General features: G+C 44.9%; 1 protein-coding gene across 2 annotated transcripts in view; it reads left to right on the top strand.

The window, feature by feature from the left end:
- SLC25A43 (solute carrier family 25 member 43) overlaps positions 1-18,732 on the top strand; it is a 66,141-nt gene that overhangs the window by 37,441 nt on the left and 9,968 nt on the right. For both annotated transcript variants that reach the window (XR_005773982.1, XM_040406007.1), the window contains exon 4: positions 16,375-16,509. Coding sequence is in view for 1 of the 2 variants with exons in the window: in XM_040406007.1 (XP_040261941.1) it covers positions 16,375-16,509 (135 nt within the window). In the remaining variant the exon portion in view is untranslated. The remainder of the gene's footprint in view (positions 1-16,374; positions 16,510-18,732) is intronic.

Raw genomic sequence — 18,732 nt, 5'->3', positions numbered from 1 at the left:
TGTGAGATTTTATTTTTTGACACAAGTTAGTGGAATATGAGACTTTGTAAGAAAAAAAAAAAAAAATTCTGCTAACTTGGGCCAAAAAAATATCTGAATGGAGCCTTACAGGGGGGTGATCAATGACAGGGGGGTGATCAATGACAGGGGGGTGATCAATGACAGGGGGGTGATCAATGACAGGGGGGTGATCAGGGAGTCTATATGGGGTGATAACCACAGTCATTGATCACGCCCGTGTAAGGCTTCATTCAGACGTCCGGATGCGTTTTGCGGATCCGATCAGTCTATCAGTGCATCCGTAAAAATCATGCGGACATCTGAATGGAGCTTTACAGGGGGGTAATCAATGACAGGGGGGTGATCAATGACAGGGGGGTGATCAGGGAGTCTATATGGGGTGATCACCACAGTCATTGATCATGCCCCTGTAAGGCTTCATTCAGACGTCCGGATGCGTTTTGCGGATCCGATCCATCTATCAGTGCATCCGTAAAAATCATGCGGACATCTGAATGGAGCTTTACAGGGGGGTAATCAATGACAGGGGGGTGATCAATGACAGGGGGGTGATCAGGGAGTCTATATGGGGTGATCACCACAGTCATTGATCATGCCCCTGTAAGGCTTCATTCAGACGTCCGGATGCGTTTTGCGGATCCGATCCATCTATCAGTGCATCCGTAAAAATCATGCGGACATCTGAATGGAGCTTTACAGGGGGGTAATCAATGACAGGGGGGTGATCACCACAGTCATTGATCATGCCCCTGTAAGGCTTCATTCAGACGACCGGATGCGTTTTGCGGATCCGATCCATGTATCAGTGCATCCGTAAAAATCATGCGGACATCTGAATGGAGCTTTACAGGGGGGTAATCAATGACAGGGGGGTAATCAATGACAGGGGGGTGATCAGGGAGTCTATATGGGGTGATCACCACAGTCATTGATCATGCCCCTGTAAGGCTTCATTCAGACGTCCGGATGCGTTTTGCGGATCCGATCCATCTATCAGTGGATCCGTAAAAATCATGCGGACGTCTGAATGGAGCTTTACAGGGGGTTGATCAATGACAGGGGGGTAATCAATGACAGGGGGGTGATCAGGGAGTCTATATGGGGTGATCAGGGGTGATTAGGGGTGATCAGGGGCTAATAAGGGGTTAATAAGTGATGGGGGGGGGGGTGTAGTGTAGTGTAGTGGTGCTTGGTGCTACTTTACTGAGCTACCTGTGTCCTCTGGTGGTCGATCCAAACAAAGGGGACCACCAGAGGACCAGGTAGCAGGTATATTAGACGCTGTTATCAAAACAGCGTCTAATATACCTGTTAGGGGTTAAAAAAAACACATCTCCAGCCTGCCAGCGAACGATCGCCGCTGGCAGGCTGGAGATCAACTCTCTTACCTTCCGTTCCTGTGAGCGCGCGCGCCTGTGTGCGCGCGTTCACAGGAAATCTCGCGTCTCGCGAGATGACGCGTATATGCGTGACTGTGCGCAGCGCTGCCACCTCCGGAACGCGATCCTGCGTTAGGCGGTCCGGAGGTGGTTAAAATGTAGTGGGAAAGAAATTCCAAATGGGGTGGAATTGGGGGGGGAAAAAAAGCAATCCTTTCAGTTTTACGGGTTTTGTTCCCACAGCGTTTTGTTTATGGCAAAACTGACCCATGCCCTTCATTCTCTGGGTCAGTACGATTACAACGATACCCCATATGTATATTTTTTTTATTTTTTTTTTACATTTTTCCATATTCTGACCCCCCCCCCCCCCCCCCAACTTTTTTTTATGCTTATGTCTACTGAGCTGTTTAGGGGCTCATTTTTTGAGGGACAATTCATAGTTTTTATTAATACCATTTTGGAGTGTGCATGACTTTTGGATCACATCTTATTTCATAATTTTTTTTTATTGGGTAAGAAGCAATAAAAAAAAATGCAAATCAGCCATTTTGACCCTTTTTTTTTTTTTCTGTTACGCCATTCGCCGTATTAGTGTTTTTTTAATTTATTTTATTTTTTTGTTTTTTATTTTATTATGGGCGTTTTTCTGCCGCGGTGATACCCAGGATGTTTATTGTTAGGTATTTTTTTTATTATACGGAAAGGGGGGTGATTTAAAACTTTTTTTAATATTTAAACTTTTTTTAAATTTGGCATTTTAAGGCTCATAAAAGACCTTTTTATAAATGATCTTTTTTTAATTTTTCATTTTGACCTATAAGGGATTTAAAAAAGAGAATTTCTTTGCATTTTGCTAATTTCTTATGTTGGCCTGCCATCTTGTGGCCAAAATAAGAATTGCAGCATTAGGCCTCATGCACACGAACGTTCTGTTTTTTTTGCGGTTCGCAAAACACAGAAGCCGCCCATGTGCCTTCCGTAATTTGCAGAACAGGCGGCCCATTGTAGAAATGCCTATTGTCCGCAAAACTGACAATAGGACATGTTATATTTTTTGCGGGGCCACGGAACGGAGCAACGTATGCACCCAAGCTGCAAAAACTGCGACTCAGTTGCGGACCAGAACAACTGTCGTGTGCATGAGGCCTTAATGCTCTGAATTTCTTCATAGAGACTCTGCGCATGTACTGAAGTCCCGATTGGCCGCACGGGGCTTCAGTACTAAGCCCGGAAGCATGAGCTTCTGGGTTTTTGCGCATTCATCTCACTTGATCACAGCATTTAATTACCGCAATTGGCATTATTGCCGGTTGTGGTAATTAGCTGCAGGTCTCTGATGTTTGAAACGGCAGAGACTTTCTGGCCATGACGCCCGCTGCACGCGAGAGTGGGCATCATGCTTGCACAGCGCTACCAGCACCGTACATGTACGGCCCTGGTAGCGAAAGGGTTGAAGGGGTTTTCCGGTTCACATCCACATCCTTTAAAACTATCATGGGAGGAGCTATAAACTAGCTGGGTGTTGGGGGCAGTGATAGGGGAGTATCTATGTAACTAGCTAGTGGGAGGAGCTATAAACTAGCTGGGTGTTAGGGGCAGTGATAGGGGAGTATCTATGTAACTAGCTAGTGGGAGGAGCTATAAACTAGCTGGGTGTTAGGGGCAGTGATAGGGGAGTATCTATGTAACTAGCTAGTGGGAGGAGCTATAAACTAGCTGGGTGTTAGGGGCAGTGGCAGAGAAAGGAGAAGCGTATCGGGAGTTTGGCTGGATACAGCAATAGGAAGTGTTACATAAAGGATTTAAAGAAACTAGAGTGATTGGTTTATGTAAATAAACTGGTCAGGAGAAAGCGTGGGAAGATGTACATGAGGTAAATAACTACAGTAACCCATTTGTTAAAACCATAGAAATCCCAGAAAATCCCTTTAAAGGGGTTCTTTACCCTTTTCTTACTGGTGGTCTTTCTTCTGGATAGGTAATCAGCATCTGATCAGTAGGGGTCAAACAGCCAGGACCCCTGCTGATCAGCTGTCAGAGAAGGCAGTAGCGCTGCGGCCTTCTCTCTACTTCCTGCAGGCGAACGACGTCACTAATTTGTCATATGGCCTAGTAACCGCTCAGCCCCATTCACTTCAATACACCCAGGCCAAGTGACATTCATGATATCACTGACCTGCGGGAAGCTGCAAGAAGGCCATGGCGCTATTACGAGCGCTGCTGCTTTCTCTGACAGCTCATCGTCGGGGTCCTGGGTGTCCGATCCCTGTCATTCAGATGCTGACCTATCCAAAGGATAGATCGTCAGTAAAAAAAAAAAAAAGGGTAAAGAACCCTTTTAAGGATACAGAAATTTCTTTTCATCCCTGTCTTCTAAGGCTACTTTCACACTAGCGTTCGGGGCTCCGCTTGTGAGTTCCGTTTGAAGGCTCTCACAAGCGGCCCCGAACGGATCCGTCCAGTCCTAATGCATTCTCAGTGGAGGCGGATCCGCTTAGAATGCATCAGTTTGGCACCGTTTGTCCTCCGCTCAGCAGGCGTACACCTGAACGCTGCTTGCATCGTTTGGGTGTCCGCCTGGCCGTGCGGAGGCAAACGGATCCGTCCAGACTTACAATGTAAGTCAATGGGGACGGATCCGTTTGAAGTTGACACAATATAGCTATTTTCAAACGGATCCGTCCCCCATTGACTTTCAATGTAAAGTCAGAACGGATCCGTTTGGATTATCATGAACAAAAAAAAAAAAATATATTTTTTTTTTTTTTGTTCATGGTAATGCAAACGGATCCGTTCTGAACGGATCTAAGCGTTTGCATTATAGGTGCGGATCCGTCTGTGCAGATACCAGACGGATCCGCACCTAACGCAGGTGTGAAAGTAGCCTTAGCCTTACATTTATTTTTATTTTTTGAGGCGGAACTTAAAAAAAAAAAAAAAGCAAGCTTTGCAACTTTTTGGCCTTTTTCACATTGGCGTCCCAGATTTGCTCCGGATGCATCGCGTGTGCATTCGGGAAACCTGTGCAAGTGCGCACGCAATTTCAGTTAGTTTTGACTGCAGTTGCGTTCAGTTTTTCTTGCGGGTGCAATGCATTTTGCACGCACGTGATAAAAAAACTGAATGTGGTACCCAGACCCAAACCTGGGTTAGGGGTTCTGTAGATTTTTAGTTCCCAATACAGAATGCTTACTAAAATGTGCCTTGAGGGGTTAAAAAAAAAAAAATTAACTCTCCTCATCCTCTTGTTCGCGAAGCCGGCATAGTCTTCTTTCTTTTTTCAGGACCTGCAAAGGGACCTTTAACGTAATCGCGCTCACCACGTGGTGAGCACGGTGACGTCAGCGCAGGTCTTGCTGAATGAACGCATCAGTTCAGATAATACAACCGCATGCATCTGTTCAGAACGGATCCGTTTGTATTATCTTTAACATAGCCAAAACAGATCCGTCTTGAACACCATTGAAAGTCAATAGAGGGCGTTCTATTGTCAGTGAAAACTGATACATCCCCATTGACTTACATTGTGTCTCAGGATGGATCCGTTTGGCTCAGTTTTGTCAGACGGACACAAACGCTGAAAGCAGTGTTTTGGTGTCCGCCTCCAAAGCGGAATGGAGACGGAACGGAGCCAAACTGATGCCTTCAGAGCGGATCCTTATCCATTCTGAATGCTACTGCAATACCCCTGTATTTCAATGTATTATGCCTCTGTCATGATGACAGGCATGTTATTAGTCCTCCAACCTGTGGCTCACTTCTGGGAGACTACCATTCCCAGAATTTTGAGACTTGTAATTTCATAGCAACTAGTGAGCCACATGTTGGCAATCCTTAGAACAAAGGTTTGGGCCCACAGAAATCCAACATGCTTGATTCCGGTTTTCCCTGATGGCAGCCACAGGTGGACATTGATGATGCCACATAGAGCTTAGATTGTAAGTAGGATTTATCTAATGTGTGTGTGGTCCACGTGAGTATCACTTTTAGAGCTGCCAAATGTACAACTATAGCCCTCTTGGTCCAGTCTTTTAAAGAGGACCTGTAACCTTTCTGTACATCTGTTTTTAGCAACTACTTTGATCCCCTTTGTAATGACCATTCTGGAATGTCTATTTTTGACTCTGCCATTGCTTTGTTACTCCTAGAAGTTCTGAATGAATTACTAGCAGTTTGCAATGAAGGTCCAGTAGGGCGTTATCAGTTGGGAGCGTGTGCCTGCACAGTATGACACGGCAGCACTAATTGGACAGTGTCACACTGTGAAGAGACACGCCCTCAACTGGTAACGCCCATCTGGACCTTCATTGCAAACTGCTAGTAATTTATTCATAACTTCTAGCAGAAATAATAAACAATTAGCACAACATAGTCATAAGAATACAGTAGATGTCCCAGAATTATTATTTGGGGAATGCAAGTAGTGGCTGAAAGACACGTCAGGAGAGGTTACAGGTCTGTAAGCTCCATCTCTTTTGATATTTCCATATTACATATTGGATATTATGTAGGGGTTGCCGGTGACTCGTCAGTTAGATATCTACGTGATAAGTCATGCAGTTTACAAACACACATGGAGCGGAAGGTCTGAAATTTCACAAGCGTTCAGCATAAGCCTCCTGGGAATGTGAAGCCTTCTGGACTTTGGCCATAACAGAAGTCTACTATTCCCATGTACTCTGTGTACAGACCACCACTCCTGCCAAATACATCTCCACTAACATAACCTGCATCCATATCCAATATCTGTGGAACATCTGAGCTGGAAATGACACTTTAATATTGTAATTGGGGCACATCAAAGATCACATTTACGAACTGCTGTACCGGAGAGATGGGTTATACCATACAATTGTTATAAAGGTTTGTATGTCCTGTTCCACAATAGAACATCACTTCTTACTTTATGTATTATAAATGCATTTGTGTCTAAGGCTACTTTCACATTAGCGGTTTCAGTTCCGCTGTTGAGATCCGTCATAGGGTCTCAATAGCGGATGAAAACGCTTTAGGCTACTTTCACACTTGCGTTCAGAGCGGATCCGTCTGGTGTCTGCACAGACGGATCTGCTCCTATAATGCAGATGTTTGGATCCATTCAGAACGGATCCGTCTGCATTATAGTTTAGAAAAAATTCTAAGTGTGAAAGTTAGTCAGACGGATCCGTCCAGACTTTACATTGAAAGTCAATAAGGGACGGATCCGTTTGAAAATTGAGCCATACTGTGTCAACTTCAAACGGATCCGTCCCAATTGACTTACATTGTAAGTCTGGACGGATCCGTTTGCCTCCGCACGGCCAGGCGGACACCCGAACGCTGCAAGCAGCGTTCAGGTGTCCGCTTGCTGAGCGGAGCGGAGGCTGAACGCTGCCAGACTGATGCATTCTGAGCGGATCTGCCTCCACTCAGAATGCATTAAGGCAGTACGGATGCGTTCGGGGCCTTCAAACGGAGCTCGCAAGTGGAGCCCTGAACGTTAGTGTGAAAGTAGCCTTAGTTTTGTCCCCATTCATTGTCAATGGGGACAAAACTAAACTAAATGCACCAAAATGCATTCCGTTCCGTTTGGTTGCGCTCCATCATGGACAGAATAATTCTGCAAGCAGCGTTTTTCTGTCCACGATGTGGTACGGAGCAAGACGGATCCGTCCTGACCTACAATGTAAGTCAATGGGGATGGATCAGTTTTCTGACACTATAGAAAACAGATCCGTCCCTCATTGACTTTCAATGGTGTTTATGACAAATCCGTCATGGCTATAGAAGACATAATACAACCAGATCTGTTCATGACGGATGCATGCGGTTGTATTACTGTAACGGAAGTGTTTTTTGCAGATCCATGACGGATCTGCAAAAAACGCTAGTGTGAAAGTAGCCTAAAAATGTTGCATGTAATAAATATGATGTAATAAACTCAGATGCAAGACGTGCAGTATAAGTTGTCACTTTTATTCATGCTTTATACCTTTATCCAGTCTAAAATTATTAGATTTTTATAATTTACTATATTTTCACATCAACACCATCACAAACCTCAAAAACCAAGGCTGTATTACTTGTTGTAGGATGATGGGCCTGGGATTGTAGAGTGGGACATAAAGGTCATCCTAGGCTTCTTAGGGAAACTATCTCACTGGAGTAGGTAATGGGAGCAAGGTGTGATGGTATAAGAAAACCAGAAACTCCTCCAGCATGGCACAGAGTGCTCAAATCTGAGGAATATGTGACTTCGGCTTGGACAACATGGTGAATTGTAGCTGTGAGACGGGTGCAGCAGTGCAAGATTAAGGATAGTGAATTTGGGTGTGATCCACAAGTAACTGAACATGACCATCTGCAGAAGTCCAAACCTGTTGGATATCTGTGTGATCATTGACTGTCATTAAAGGGGTTGTGTCACTTCAGCAAGTGCCATGTATCATGTAAAGAAAGTTAATACAAGGCACTTACTAATGTATTGTTATCCATATTGCTTCCTTTGCTGGCTGGATTCATTTTTCTTTCGCATTATACACTGCTTGTTTCCATGGTTACGACCACCATGCAAGTCATCAGCGACTCAACTATAGGAAAAAGTGCTGGCCTCTCTTGTGATTGTGCGCATGAGAGCTCACATGGGCTGTTGCTTTTTTCAGCAGTGTGCAAGCACGACCACCGCTGATGGATTTGCAGAGTGGTCGTAACCATGGAAAAGAGCGGTGTATAATGTGATGGAAGAAGGAAGCAATATGGATAATCACAATACATTAGTAAGTGCCTTGTATTAACTTTCTCTACATGATAAATGCTATTTGGTGAAGTGACACAACCATTTTAAGTGCACTGGCAACACAACATTTTCAGTCTCAAATGAATTATGCTATGATTAATGTAAAAAATGAAAAATCAAATGTCATATAGTACAGAGATGCTCAACCTGCGGCCCTCCAGTGGTTGCAAAACTACAACTCCCAGCATGCTCTAATAGCTGTAGGCTGTCCAGGCATGCTGGGATTTGTTGTTTTGCAACAGCTGGAGGGCCGCAGGTTGGGAATCCCTGATATAGTACATAATGCCTTTCTAACAAAGTGGAACCAGCCCTGTACCTCACATACTTTTTATTGCAACTGTATGTGAATCCTTTGGAATGATATGGATTTCTGCACAAATTGGTCATAAAATGTTCTCTGCTCTTTATCTAAGTCACAACAATAGTCTGCTTAAACTAATAACGCACAAAGAATTAAATGTTACCATGTTTATATTGAACACACCATGTAAACATTTACAGTGCAGGTGAAAAAAACCTTTAGAGGCTGAGTGCCCAAACTGCAACCCAAAACGCACTTTTTTATCGCAAAGTGCCAACACAGCAATTTAACCTGAATACCAATATAGTTTATCTTCGATATCATTTAGCTATAATATCCTGCCTACATTCAATGCACTGCCTGTGCTGTTCATAGTGCCTCTTGGGCTGAAGAATAGCAGGAAAACTCTAAGGCATATTGGTACACCATAAACTTTTTCCAGGGTGCTGGTGCCCACAGAGAGGGCTCTGAGTGCCGCCTCTGGCACCCGTGCCATAGGTTCGCTACCACTGCCCTAGACTAATGACATCTCCCAGAGCTAATTGGAGTGAGGTGTCAGCCAACTCGAGTCCAATCCATGAGCTGAGATTAAAGGTGTTGGTTACAGCTGCCCTGCACTATAAAAAACACACACCAGTTCTGGGTTTGCTTTTCACAAGAAGCATTGCCTGATGTGAATGATGCTCACACAAAAGAGCTCTCAGAAGACCTACGATTAAGAATTGTTGACCTTCATAAAGCTGGAAAGGGTTATAAAAGTTTCTCCAAAAGCCTTGCTGTTCATCAGTCCATGGTAAGACAAATTGTCTATAAATGGAGAAAGTTCAGCACTGCTGCTACTCTCCCTAAAAGTGGCCGTCCTGTAAAGATGACTGCAAGAGCACAGCGCAGACTGCTCAATGAGGTGAAGAAGAATCCTAGAGTGTCAGCTAAAGACTTACAAATGTCTCTGGCATATGCTAACATCCCTGTTAGTGAATCTACGATACATAAAACACTAAACAAGAATGAATTTCATGGGAGGATACCACAGAGGAAGCCACTGCTGTCCAAAAAAACATTGCTGCACGTTTACAGTTTGCACAAGAGCACCTGGATGTTCCACAGCAGTACTGGCAAAATATTCTGTCGACAGATGAAACCAAAGTTGAGTTGTTTGGAAGAAACGCACAACACTATGTGTGGAGAAAGAGGCACAGCACACCAACATCAAAACCTCATCCCAACTGTGAAGTATGGTGGTGGGGGCATCATGGTTTGGGGCTGCTTTGCTGCGTCAGGGCCTGGACGGATTGCTATCATCGAAGGAAAAATGAATTCCCAAGTTTATGAAGACATTTTGCAGGAAAACTTAAGGCCATCTGTCCACCAGCTGAAGCTCAACAGAAGTTGGGTGTTGCAACAGGACAAGGACCCAAAGCATAGAAGTAAATCAACAACAGAATGGCTTAAACAGAAGAAAATACGCCTTCTGGACTGGCCCAGTCGGAGTCCTGACCTCAACCCGATTGAGATGCTGTGGCATGACCTCAAGAAAGCGATTCACACCAGACATCCTAAGAATATTGCTGAACTGAAACAGTTCTGTAAAGAGGAATGGTCAAGAATTACTCCTGACCGTTGTGCATGTCTGATCTGCAACTACAGGAAATGTTTGGTTGAAGTTATTGCTGCCAAAGGAGGTTCAACCATTTATTAAATCCAAGGGTTCACATTTTCCACCTGCACTGTGAATGTTTACATGGTGTGTTCAATAAAAACAGCGGCGCAGGCTTGTAACGTCAGTGAGTTTCGGCCGCCCGCCCTGCTCTGCCTGCTTCAGGACATTTAGTAAGTAGTACAGATGGGGCTGGGGATCGGAACTTCAATGAAAGCGATTTTATAAAATGTTTAGGCAATAAAGCAGTGAGTGAGCGGTGGGGCCGGAGTACAGTGACCGCACCGGCCCCGCCGCATTTGCATGACACCGGCCCCTCCCACAGGTTATTAGGGCATCTGTGGATGCCACTATTATGGGGTGGGGGATATGTGGATGGCACTGTTATGGGGTGGGGGATCTGTGGGTGACGCATATATAGCAGTGCCATCCACAGATCCACCCCCCATAACTGCCATCCACAGATCCACCCCCCATAACTGCCATCCACAGATCCACCCCCCATAACAGTGCCATCCACAGCTCACCCCCCCCCCCCCCCCCGTAACAGTGCCATCCACAGATCACCCCCCGTAACAGTGCCATCCACAGATCACCCCCCCGTAACAGTGCCATCCACAGCTCACCCCCCCCCCCTAACAGTGCCATCCACAGATCCCCCCCCCCCCCATAACAGTGCCATCCACAGATCCCCCGCCCCCCATAACGGTGCCGTCCACAGATCCCCCCCCCCCCATAACGTGCCATCCACAGATCCCCCCCCCCCCATAAACGGTGCCATCCACAGATCCCCCCCCCCGCCATAACTGTGCCATCCACAGATCCCCCCCCCCCCCCCATAACGGTGCCATCCACAGATCCCCCCCCCCCCCATAACGGTGCCATCAACAGATCCCCCCCCCCCCCTCATAACGGTGCCATCCACAGATTCCCCCCCCCATAACGGTGCCATCCACAGATCCCCCCCCCCCCCCCATAAACGGTGCCATCCACAGATCCCCCCCCCCCCCCCCCATAACGGTGCCATCAACAGATCCCCCCCCCCCCCTCATAACGGTGCCATCCACAGATTCCCCCCCCCATAACGGTGCCATCCACAGATCTCCCCCCCTTCCCCCCATAACAGTGCCATCCACAGATCCCCCCCCTTCCCCCATAACAGTGCCATCCACAGATTTCCCCCCCCCCCCCCCCCTTCCCCCATAACAGTGCCATCCACAGATCCGGAGAGATCCCTTTTCATTGCTTAATTATTTTCCTAGATTTATTTCAGGCTGGCATCTCAGGGGTGTGTTCCTTCTCAGGGGGAGAGTCCTTTTAACGCAGCTCTCTCCCTATCACAGCTCGGGGGGCATGTCCTTTCTGCTGTAGCTCTTTCCCTGTAACGGTCATGGCTTCTAACAGAAAATATGGCTGGTGACAGTTAAAGAGTTAGGGCTCATGCACACGACCGTATGCTCTCTGAGACATACGGTCCGTGAGCGGACAATTGTGTCCCGGAGCGGCATACATCGTGCGCACGGGAGCGCACAGCATCATGGGTTACTATCCGTGGGACTATGATATTATGAGTGCCGGACAATAGCCCCGCGGGCGACCTGATGCGCACAGCATCATAGTAGCCTATGATGCTGTGCGCACGATGTATGCCACTCCGGGACATATGGCCCTTAAACTGAACATGTGTGACCACCTCAGTGATGTAGATTAAGAAATTAGGATAAAAACTAACAGCAGGTGGCGCTATACAGATACATTTTAGTAGCTCAGTTGCTGTACTAAATGTCAAATTCAATGTAATTGCAAAAATATTCAGAAAAATGGTTTGAAAAATGTAGAATATTTTTCATGGTAAAACCCCTGTAATGTCAAGCACCCACATGTCGCCATGTAGCCCTAGCCTTATACAGTAGTAAGAAATTGAGTAGGATTTTAGAGTTGCTGCTGTAAACTGAGTATTGGTCTTGGAGACCAAAGCAACAGCCTGGATTGGTGGTATATGTACAAATGTCTTTTCTGGCCTGTAAATCCGGCTGCTCCTTGACCTTTTGTAAAGACCTTATTAGACCAGTTTCTGTGTAAGTTGTAGATGGTTCCCATGTAGCTGAAGGACGACAGATTCACCTTTGATCAATCTGTCAGCATGAACCTCCCAACCCCGCCACTGGAATATGCTGGTGTATCGCACAGTAGGCGGTAGTGGAATGCAGAGACAAATGTGCATTTTGCTCATAAGCTGTACAGTAACCATCATGTCTGAATAGCCCTTTAACAAATTAATATAGCTAATTTTTTTTTTTTTAAGCTGGCCATACACTTAAAGGGGTATTCCCACAGAATATGCTATAAATGTCTAATAGATGCAGGTCCCCCCTCTGCAGCCTGCACCGATCTGAATGAGGGGGTGAATGGAGAGGTGGGGAGCTGTCTCCATTCACTTCTATGGAAGTCATGGACACTGCTGAGCTGTGACTCCCATAGAAGTGAACACAGAGCCATCTCTGCATTTACTCTGCACGTGGATGTATCAGCCAACAGGAACCTCACCAGTTGGGATGGGGATCAGGGAGCCACATTCTGGAGATGCAGGTCCTCAATTTATTAAGACATGTACAGTATATCCTGCCAATATGCTGTAAATGTCCATATACAAAAAAAGTTTATTAAATTAAGGGGGTTGTCTTACTTCAGCAAGTGGCATTTATCATGTAGAGAAAGTTAATGCAAGGTACTTACTAATGTATTGTGATTGTCCATATTGCTTCCTTTGCTGGCTTGATTAATTTTTCCATCACCTTGGTTATACATGGTTACGACCACCTTGTAATCCAGCAGCGGTGCCCGTGCTTGCATACTATAGGAAAAAGTGCCGGCCTCTCTGGTGGTCAGGACCGTGGGAGGTCACATAGGCTGGTGCTGGTTTTTCTATACTATGCAAGCACGACCACTGCTGCTAGATTGCAGGGTGGCCGTAACCCCTGGATATGAGCAGTGTATAATGTGATGGAAAAATTAACCTAGTGAGTGAAGGAAGCAATATGGATAATAACAATACATTAGTAAGTGCCTTTCGCTACATAATTTGGGGGGGGGGGGGTTACTATCTCTCCTTAGAGAGCAGGAGGAGACTTATAGGCCATACATGCTCCTCTGCAATTCTGGGAGGAAAAGGATGCAAGTGAGCTCTCAACAAGCTCTGCCTCCAATGCCACCAGATGTAAGGCGGCTATCCCATAAGTCAATGTTTGACCCTTTAAGTAGGCCTTGAGACATGACTCTGATATAGGTCTATTTAAAGGGTAAAACATTGACTCATATAATAGCCGCCTTACATCTGGTGGCATCAGAGGCGGAGCTTGTTGAGAGCTCATTTGCATCCCTTTCTCTACATAATAAAAGCTATTTACTGAAGTGACACATCCCCTTTTAAATGCTTCGAAAAAGTGTTATAATTTACAAAATGTGGTGCTAATGATCTGCATCATATTTATGGTATAATTTTCAGAGTTTTTTTTTTTTTTTGCTCTGCAAATTATTATACAATAGATTTGAAAATAAGATGCATCAAAGGGGCGTGGTGCCCATACCTTGGCAGAACTTCTTGCTGTATTGATCTCAGTAATGTAGCTGATGACAAAGTATTTCTTCATCAGTCTCACATCCTGAAAGCATGGACTGCAATGTACTATAAAAGGATTAATAGACAAGAAGTCTGGTGCATGGAGGAAAAGTTAATAATCTTAAAAATACTTACATTGGACAATTAAATAATCCCAGGCACCATATCCACTGTGGAGGAGATTGCTGCATGTAAATGCAGTGGTCTCCTCCACTGACAAGCAGGTGTTTGCTGAGAAGGAACGTTTCCTTCCTGACAATTGCCTGCTGAATTGTCCCTTTTACACCGGACCTATATACATTAGATCGCTGTCCAACAAATGTTAAACCAACAGCTCTTCCTCCGACTTCCCCAATACATCAACGTGTGTGTTCAGTGGGGGGGAAGAGGGTAAGCAGCTATCCAACATCTGACACCAGCTTATCTCCTCTGAAAACAAAATGATTGGGCGTGTTGAAATTCAACTGCATGATTCTTCTTTTCCTGACACGTCTTGTCGGGGGAGAGTTGGGAGACCTTCATACGCTTTAGATGTTTAGCCCAGTTTTAGCCCCCAAATTTTTTAATAGACCTAATCATGTTGGGTAGAGATGAGCGAATCAATTCTAACAAACACGTTTGTCTCTTTAGCAAGACTTCTTCACCTATGGGTGCTGTGCCCAGAGGTGGAGAAGCGCCCACCTGCCGCCCCCAGAGGTGGAGAAGGCTGGCTAATGAGACAAATCGATTTGCTCATCTCTAGTCTTGAGTTTTTTGAGGACTATAAATGAAGCCTAGGGCCATGCAAGGCCTTGGTTCAATATCTGCTGTACCATCCATCTAGGCTCTACACTGGAGTTCTGTCTCATGAGCCCAGGAATGTAGTTATCTGTATTTATTATAGCTCCTCTCTGATAATAATTAGGCCACTAATTTACGGAGCTCCATCCCCTCCCGATTGCTGTACTTTCTGCTGACTATTCACCTTGGTTGAAGCATTAATTCCTCATAGTTTTACTCCAAGAGCATGTTCTCTAGGCATGTGTGCCCTGCTAGTTATAAACCGGAATTACCTGTTCGGGTGTAGCAGAAGAGATCTGAATAGAAACTAGAGACAATCCAGTGGGACAGGGCTCCAAGCAGCGTTACTTATGTCTAATACACAATCCTTCATCAGGTTATGGAGATGCAGCCTAAAAACATCCAGTAAAGCTTTGTCCACATCTGCGTATGGGCATTCTGGCAGGAGCAGAATTGTTATATCCAGCATGGCCAGATCCCTAGTCACTATAATGGGATCTGTTGGGTTGCCTGCATGAATGCCAGGAAAAATACCATAACCTAAAGGGAAAACAGAAACCAATCACACACAGCAAACTTGAATTACTTTTAATTACAAAATTGAGTTACATTAATGGAATTGAAGTTTGCTGTGCTTTTTTCCTTGCTGGAAGGAACTGCAGCAGAAACGCAGATATGTTGCAGAATATGCATACTTTTTTTTTTTTTTTTATTATTCTTTTTTTATTCTTTTTTTTGTTTGCGACATCCAAAACGCAGCACTGTCCCCTAAGGCTCCCAGCCCACGTTGCAGATTACGTCCAGTGTTTCTGCGAGGATTCTCATGTTGAAAAACCACAGCGTAATCTAGTACCAGCAAAGTGTATGAAGTTTCACAAATCTCATGTACATTTTGCATTTTCTTTTCATGTGGAAAAGGCTTTGACGTGTGGGTTTAGAAATGTTTAGAAACGTGTGGGTTTTGTGCAGATTTAACTTTTTTCAATGCATAGGCAAGGTCTGCAGCAAAACCGCAAGGAACACATGAAATCCAAGCGAAAATTTGTGTGAAATTTCTGCAAGACAGCCGGCACCCGTGTGCAGGTAGCCTAAGGGTGCCTTCACAAGCAGTAGATTTTGGTGCAGAAATCCGTTCCATTCATCTGAATGGTATTGTTTGCAGAAATCCATGTGCTTCCTGCCCAAACACCTTTCAGGTGGATGAACGGTAAATTGATTTTCAGATACAGAAAAATTTCTGCACCAAAATCTGCTGCGTTTTTGAAGGCACCGTAACATTCAACTGGTGAATCAAAGGCAGAACAGAGTTTATTATACTAGCCTTAAAAAAGAAAAAGGCCCTTTTTTGACCGGCCGTCAAAATATTTAGTCGGGCAGGTCTGGGGTGTGCGAGGGCTGGGACTCTGGTCCTGGCAAATTTACTAACATTTACACCTGCATAAGGGTTGGCGAAAAATTACTTCACCCAGGGACTGACTGGTTTTTACACCAAATGCACCGACTGCCATAAATGCGCTTAATTTATGACCCCCGTTTTCTTTAATTTTCCTTTAGTGCATTTATAAAAGTGGGAAGGAAGAAAAGGTTTTGGGGTTGGTTGTGATTTTAAAATTCAGATGTGGGTGAATCTGGCCTAGGGTTGGTGTCCCGCTTTAAAAATCTGAAAAGTCAGGAGGTATTAATCAGTTGGAAGAATCATTTCTCCATGCAAGCAACAAATATGAACTTAACCATCACTGAAGTTTTGTAGTTCCTTTGGCGATTTAGCATCATGGAAGTTAATAAATGTTTACATTGACATTCATGAATGTTTTTGTTTTTTACCTTTTATTCTCACAGGCACAAAGCCAGATTCTTTCTCATTGTGGAGGGGGTGATGTCCACTTCAATGGTGTGCTTGATTGCTTTAGACAAATTGTGAAAACAAAGGGTGTGCTTAGTCTTTGGAGTGGACTGACTGCAAACTTGCTTAAGGTAATCTTTATGGTCTATCATAATTTATGTCATGTTTAAAATGGTTCTCCGGAGCAATTTAAAATGGCCTCCAGCGACGTGTCCTAGAATGTGAGCGGGCTGGTTCCCACCACTTGCAGAGCTGCCAATGGGGATGGGGGGGGGGGGGGGGGGGAGTGAAAGGGAAAGGCCTACTACACCCTATTCTGTGGCACTTGCATATACTACATATTGGTGAGCATTCCTGTCAGACTGCTCATCCATGATGGCATATCGTAGACAGGGTCGTGTCCTCATCTATTGTTTTGCAGTTTAGTGAGGCTCCACGCCCTCGACACCACCCCCTACCCAGGCAGCACTGCAAGCAGATTCAACAAGTGATGTTTACATTGTAGGACGGGCCGCTGGTCGCTATTTTAAATCATCCTGGAAAACCCCTTTAAACTCATGTTTTCAACCACCCGACATTTCTACTAGAATCCTACTCCATGCAGGGATTTCTGGGATTTTGATCTGCTGCAAAAAGGTGCGGCGCTCCGTGAGGGCTTAGGCTTCTTCGTAGGCCAGTGATGTCTCATTTATTGGTCACATGGCCTAGGCACAGCTCAGTCCCATTCAAGTGAATGGGAGCAGAGCTGCGATACCGAGCACAGCTGCTTTCCAATTTGGACCGTGCTGCAGCTTTCTCAAGCAGCTGATTGTGGGGTCCCAGATGTCAGACCCCCAAGGTTATCATATTGATTATACTAAGGATAAGGGGAACACTCTGTGATCAACCTTTTGTCAAGAGGTCCGCCAAGGGGTAGATTTAATAAAATACCATTGTGTACACCAGCATTACATGACATGTGTCAAGTGTATGCACCTTAGGGTCCATTCACACTTCCGTGTGTGTTTTGCGGATCCGCAAAACACGGACACCGGCAATGTGCGTTCCGCAATGTACAATTGCGGACAAGAATAGGACATGTTCTAATTTTTTCAGGATCGGAATTGTGGACCCGGAAGTACGGGTCCGCATTTCCGGATCCGGGCAGCACATTGTGCGGCCCCATAGAAATGAATGGGTCCACGATTCCGTTCCGCAAAATGCAGAACAGAATTGCGGACATGTGAATGGACCCTTAATTGTGGCTTATTTGGGGCCGCCCATGTGCCAGAACTGAAATCTACTCCAGCCAGTAACTGGAGTAAATTTCTGGTGTAATGTGCACATATTGGTAAATGAGTCTGGCTTTGGAGGTCCTGCCTGTTGGAAGAAGCTAAAAAAATAAATTTCAACAAGCGGACACCTGCAATAAAATTTGCAATTTTTCTACACTAGAAATCTGGCTTGGAGAAAATGTATTATGGCTCTAAGTCTCTTCAGTGCATATTGGGTCCACATAACCTTGGATGGACAAGTGTACTCTAACAGTCTTTCAAAAAATGACTTGCTTTCAATACAAGCTGCTGTGAAATGTACTGTACATCATTGTTTGGGATTTTGCCTGGGTTTCCAGGAGTGGACCATTAAATGGAAGCCCTGGGTAAAGGAACCCGCACCTATCAGACATTTATGACCTATCTTGTGTACATGCCATAAATGTCCAGATAGGACAACCCATTTGGCTGTGTGAATAGGTGTTGTCCTGCAGCTGGATATGATCTCTATAGGCAGAACAAAAGCGTTAGAAAGGCACTATGGCCGATATAGATGAAAATGGGCTTAATCTGTGCCATTTCTTTTTATTTTGCTGCATTTTTTTATTTTTATTTTTTTTAGCTATTTGTTAAATCTATAACATTTTACATTGGAGAACGTGCGGTGCTTTTGGTTTACTTTTATGGCTAATATATTTTATGCCAGCCTGCTCATGGCATGCAGATACATCTCCTAAAAAAAGATTAATTTCTTAAATATGGCTAAAAGTAACTCCCATCCATAATGGCTTTTCTAAAGTGCAACACAAAATGGCGCAAACAAATTTTTCTGGGCATCCGTTACGCAATTTTGCAGAGCGGGTGGGGACCCATTCCTTTTTTCAAAGGGGCCGCAAAAGATGCGGACAGCACACTGTGTGCTGTCTGCATCCGCATTTCCGTTCCGCAGCCCTACAAAAAAATAGAACATGTCCTTTTGTCCACAGCCACAGAAAAGGGATTTCTATCATAGTGCTGGCCATGTGCGGTTCGCAAAATGCGGAACGGACATGGCCAGTGTCCGTGTTTTGCAGATCACAAAACGGTTGCGGACGTTGTGAA

This window comes from Bufo bufo, chromosome 8, assembly GCF_905171765.1.
Source record: "Bufo bufo chromosome 8, aBufBuf1.1, whole genome shotgun sequence".
In the NCBI taxonomy this organism is placed as follows: Eukaryota; Metazoa; Chordata; class Amphibia; order Anura; family Bufonidae; genus Bufo; species Bufo bufo.
The sequence above is the reverse complement of the archived record's forward strand: the minus strand, read 5'-3'. Positions and strand labels throughout refer to the sequence as shown.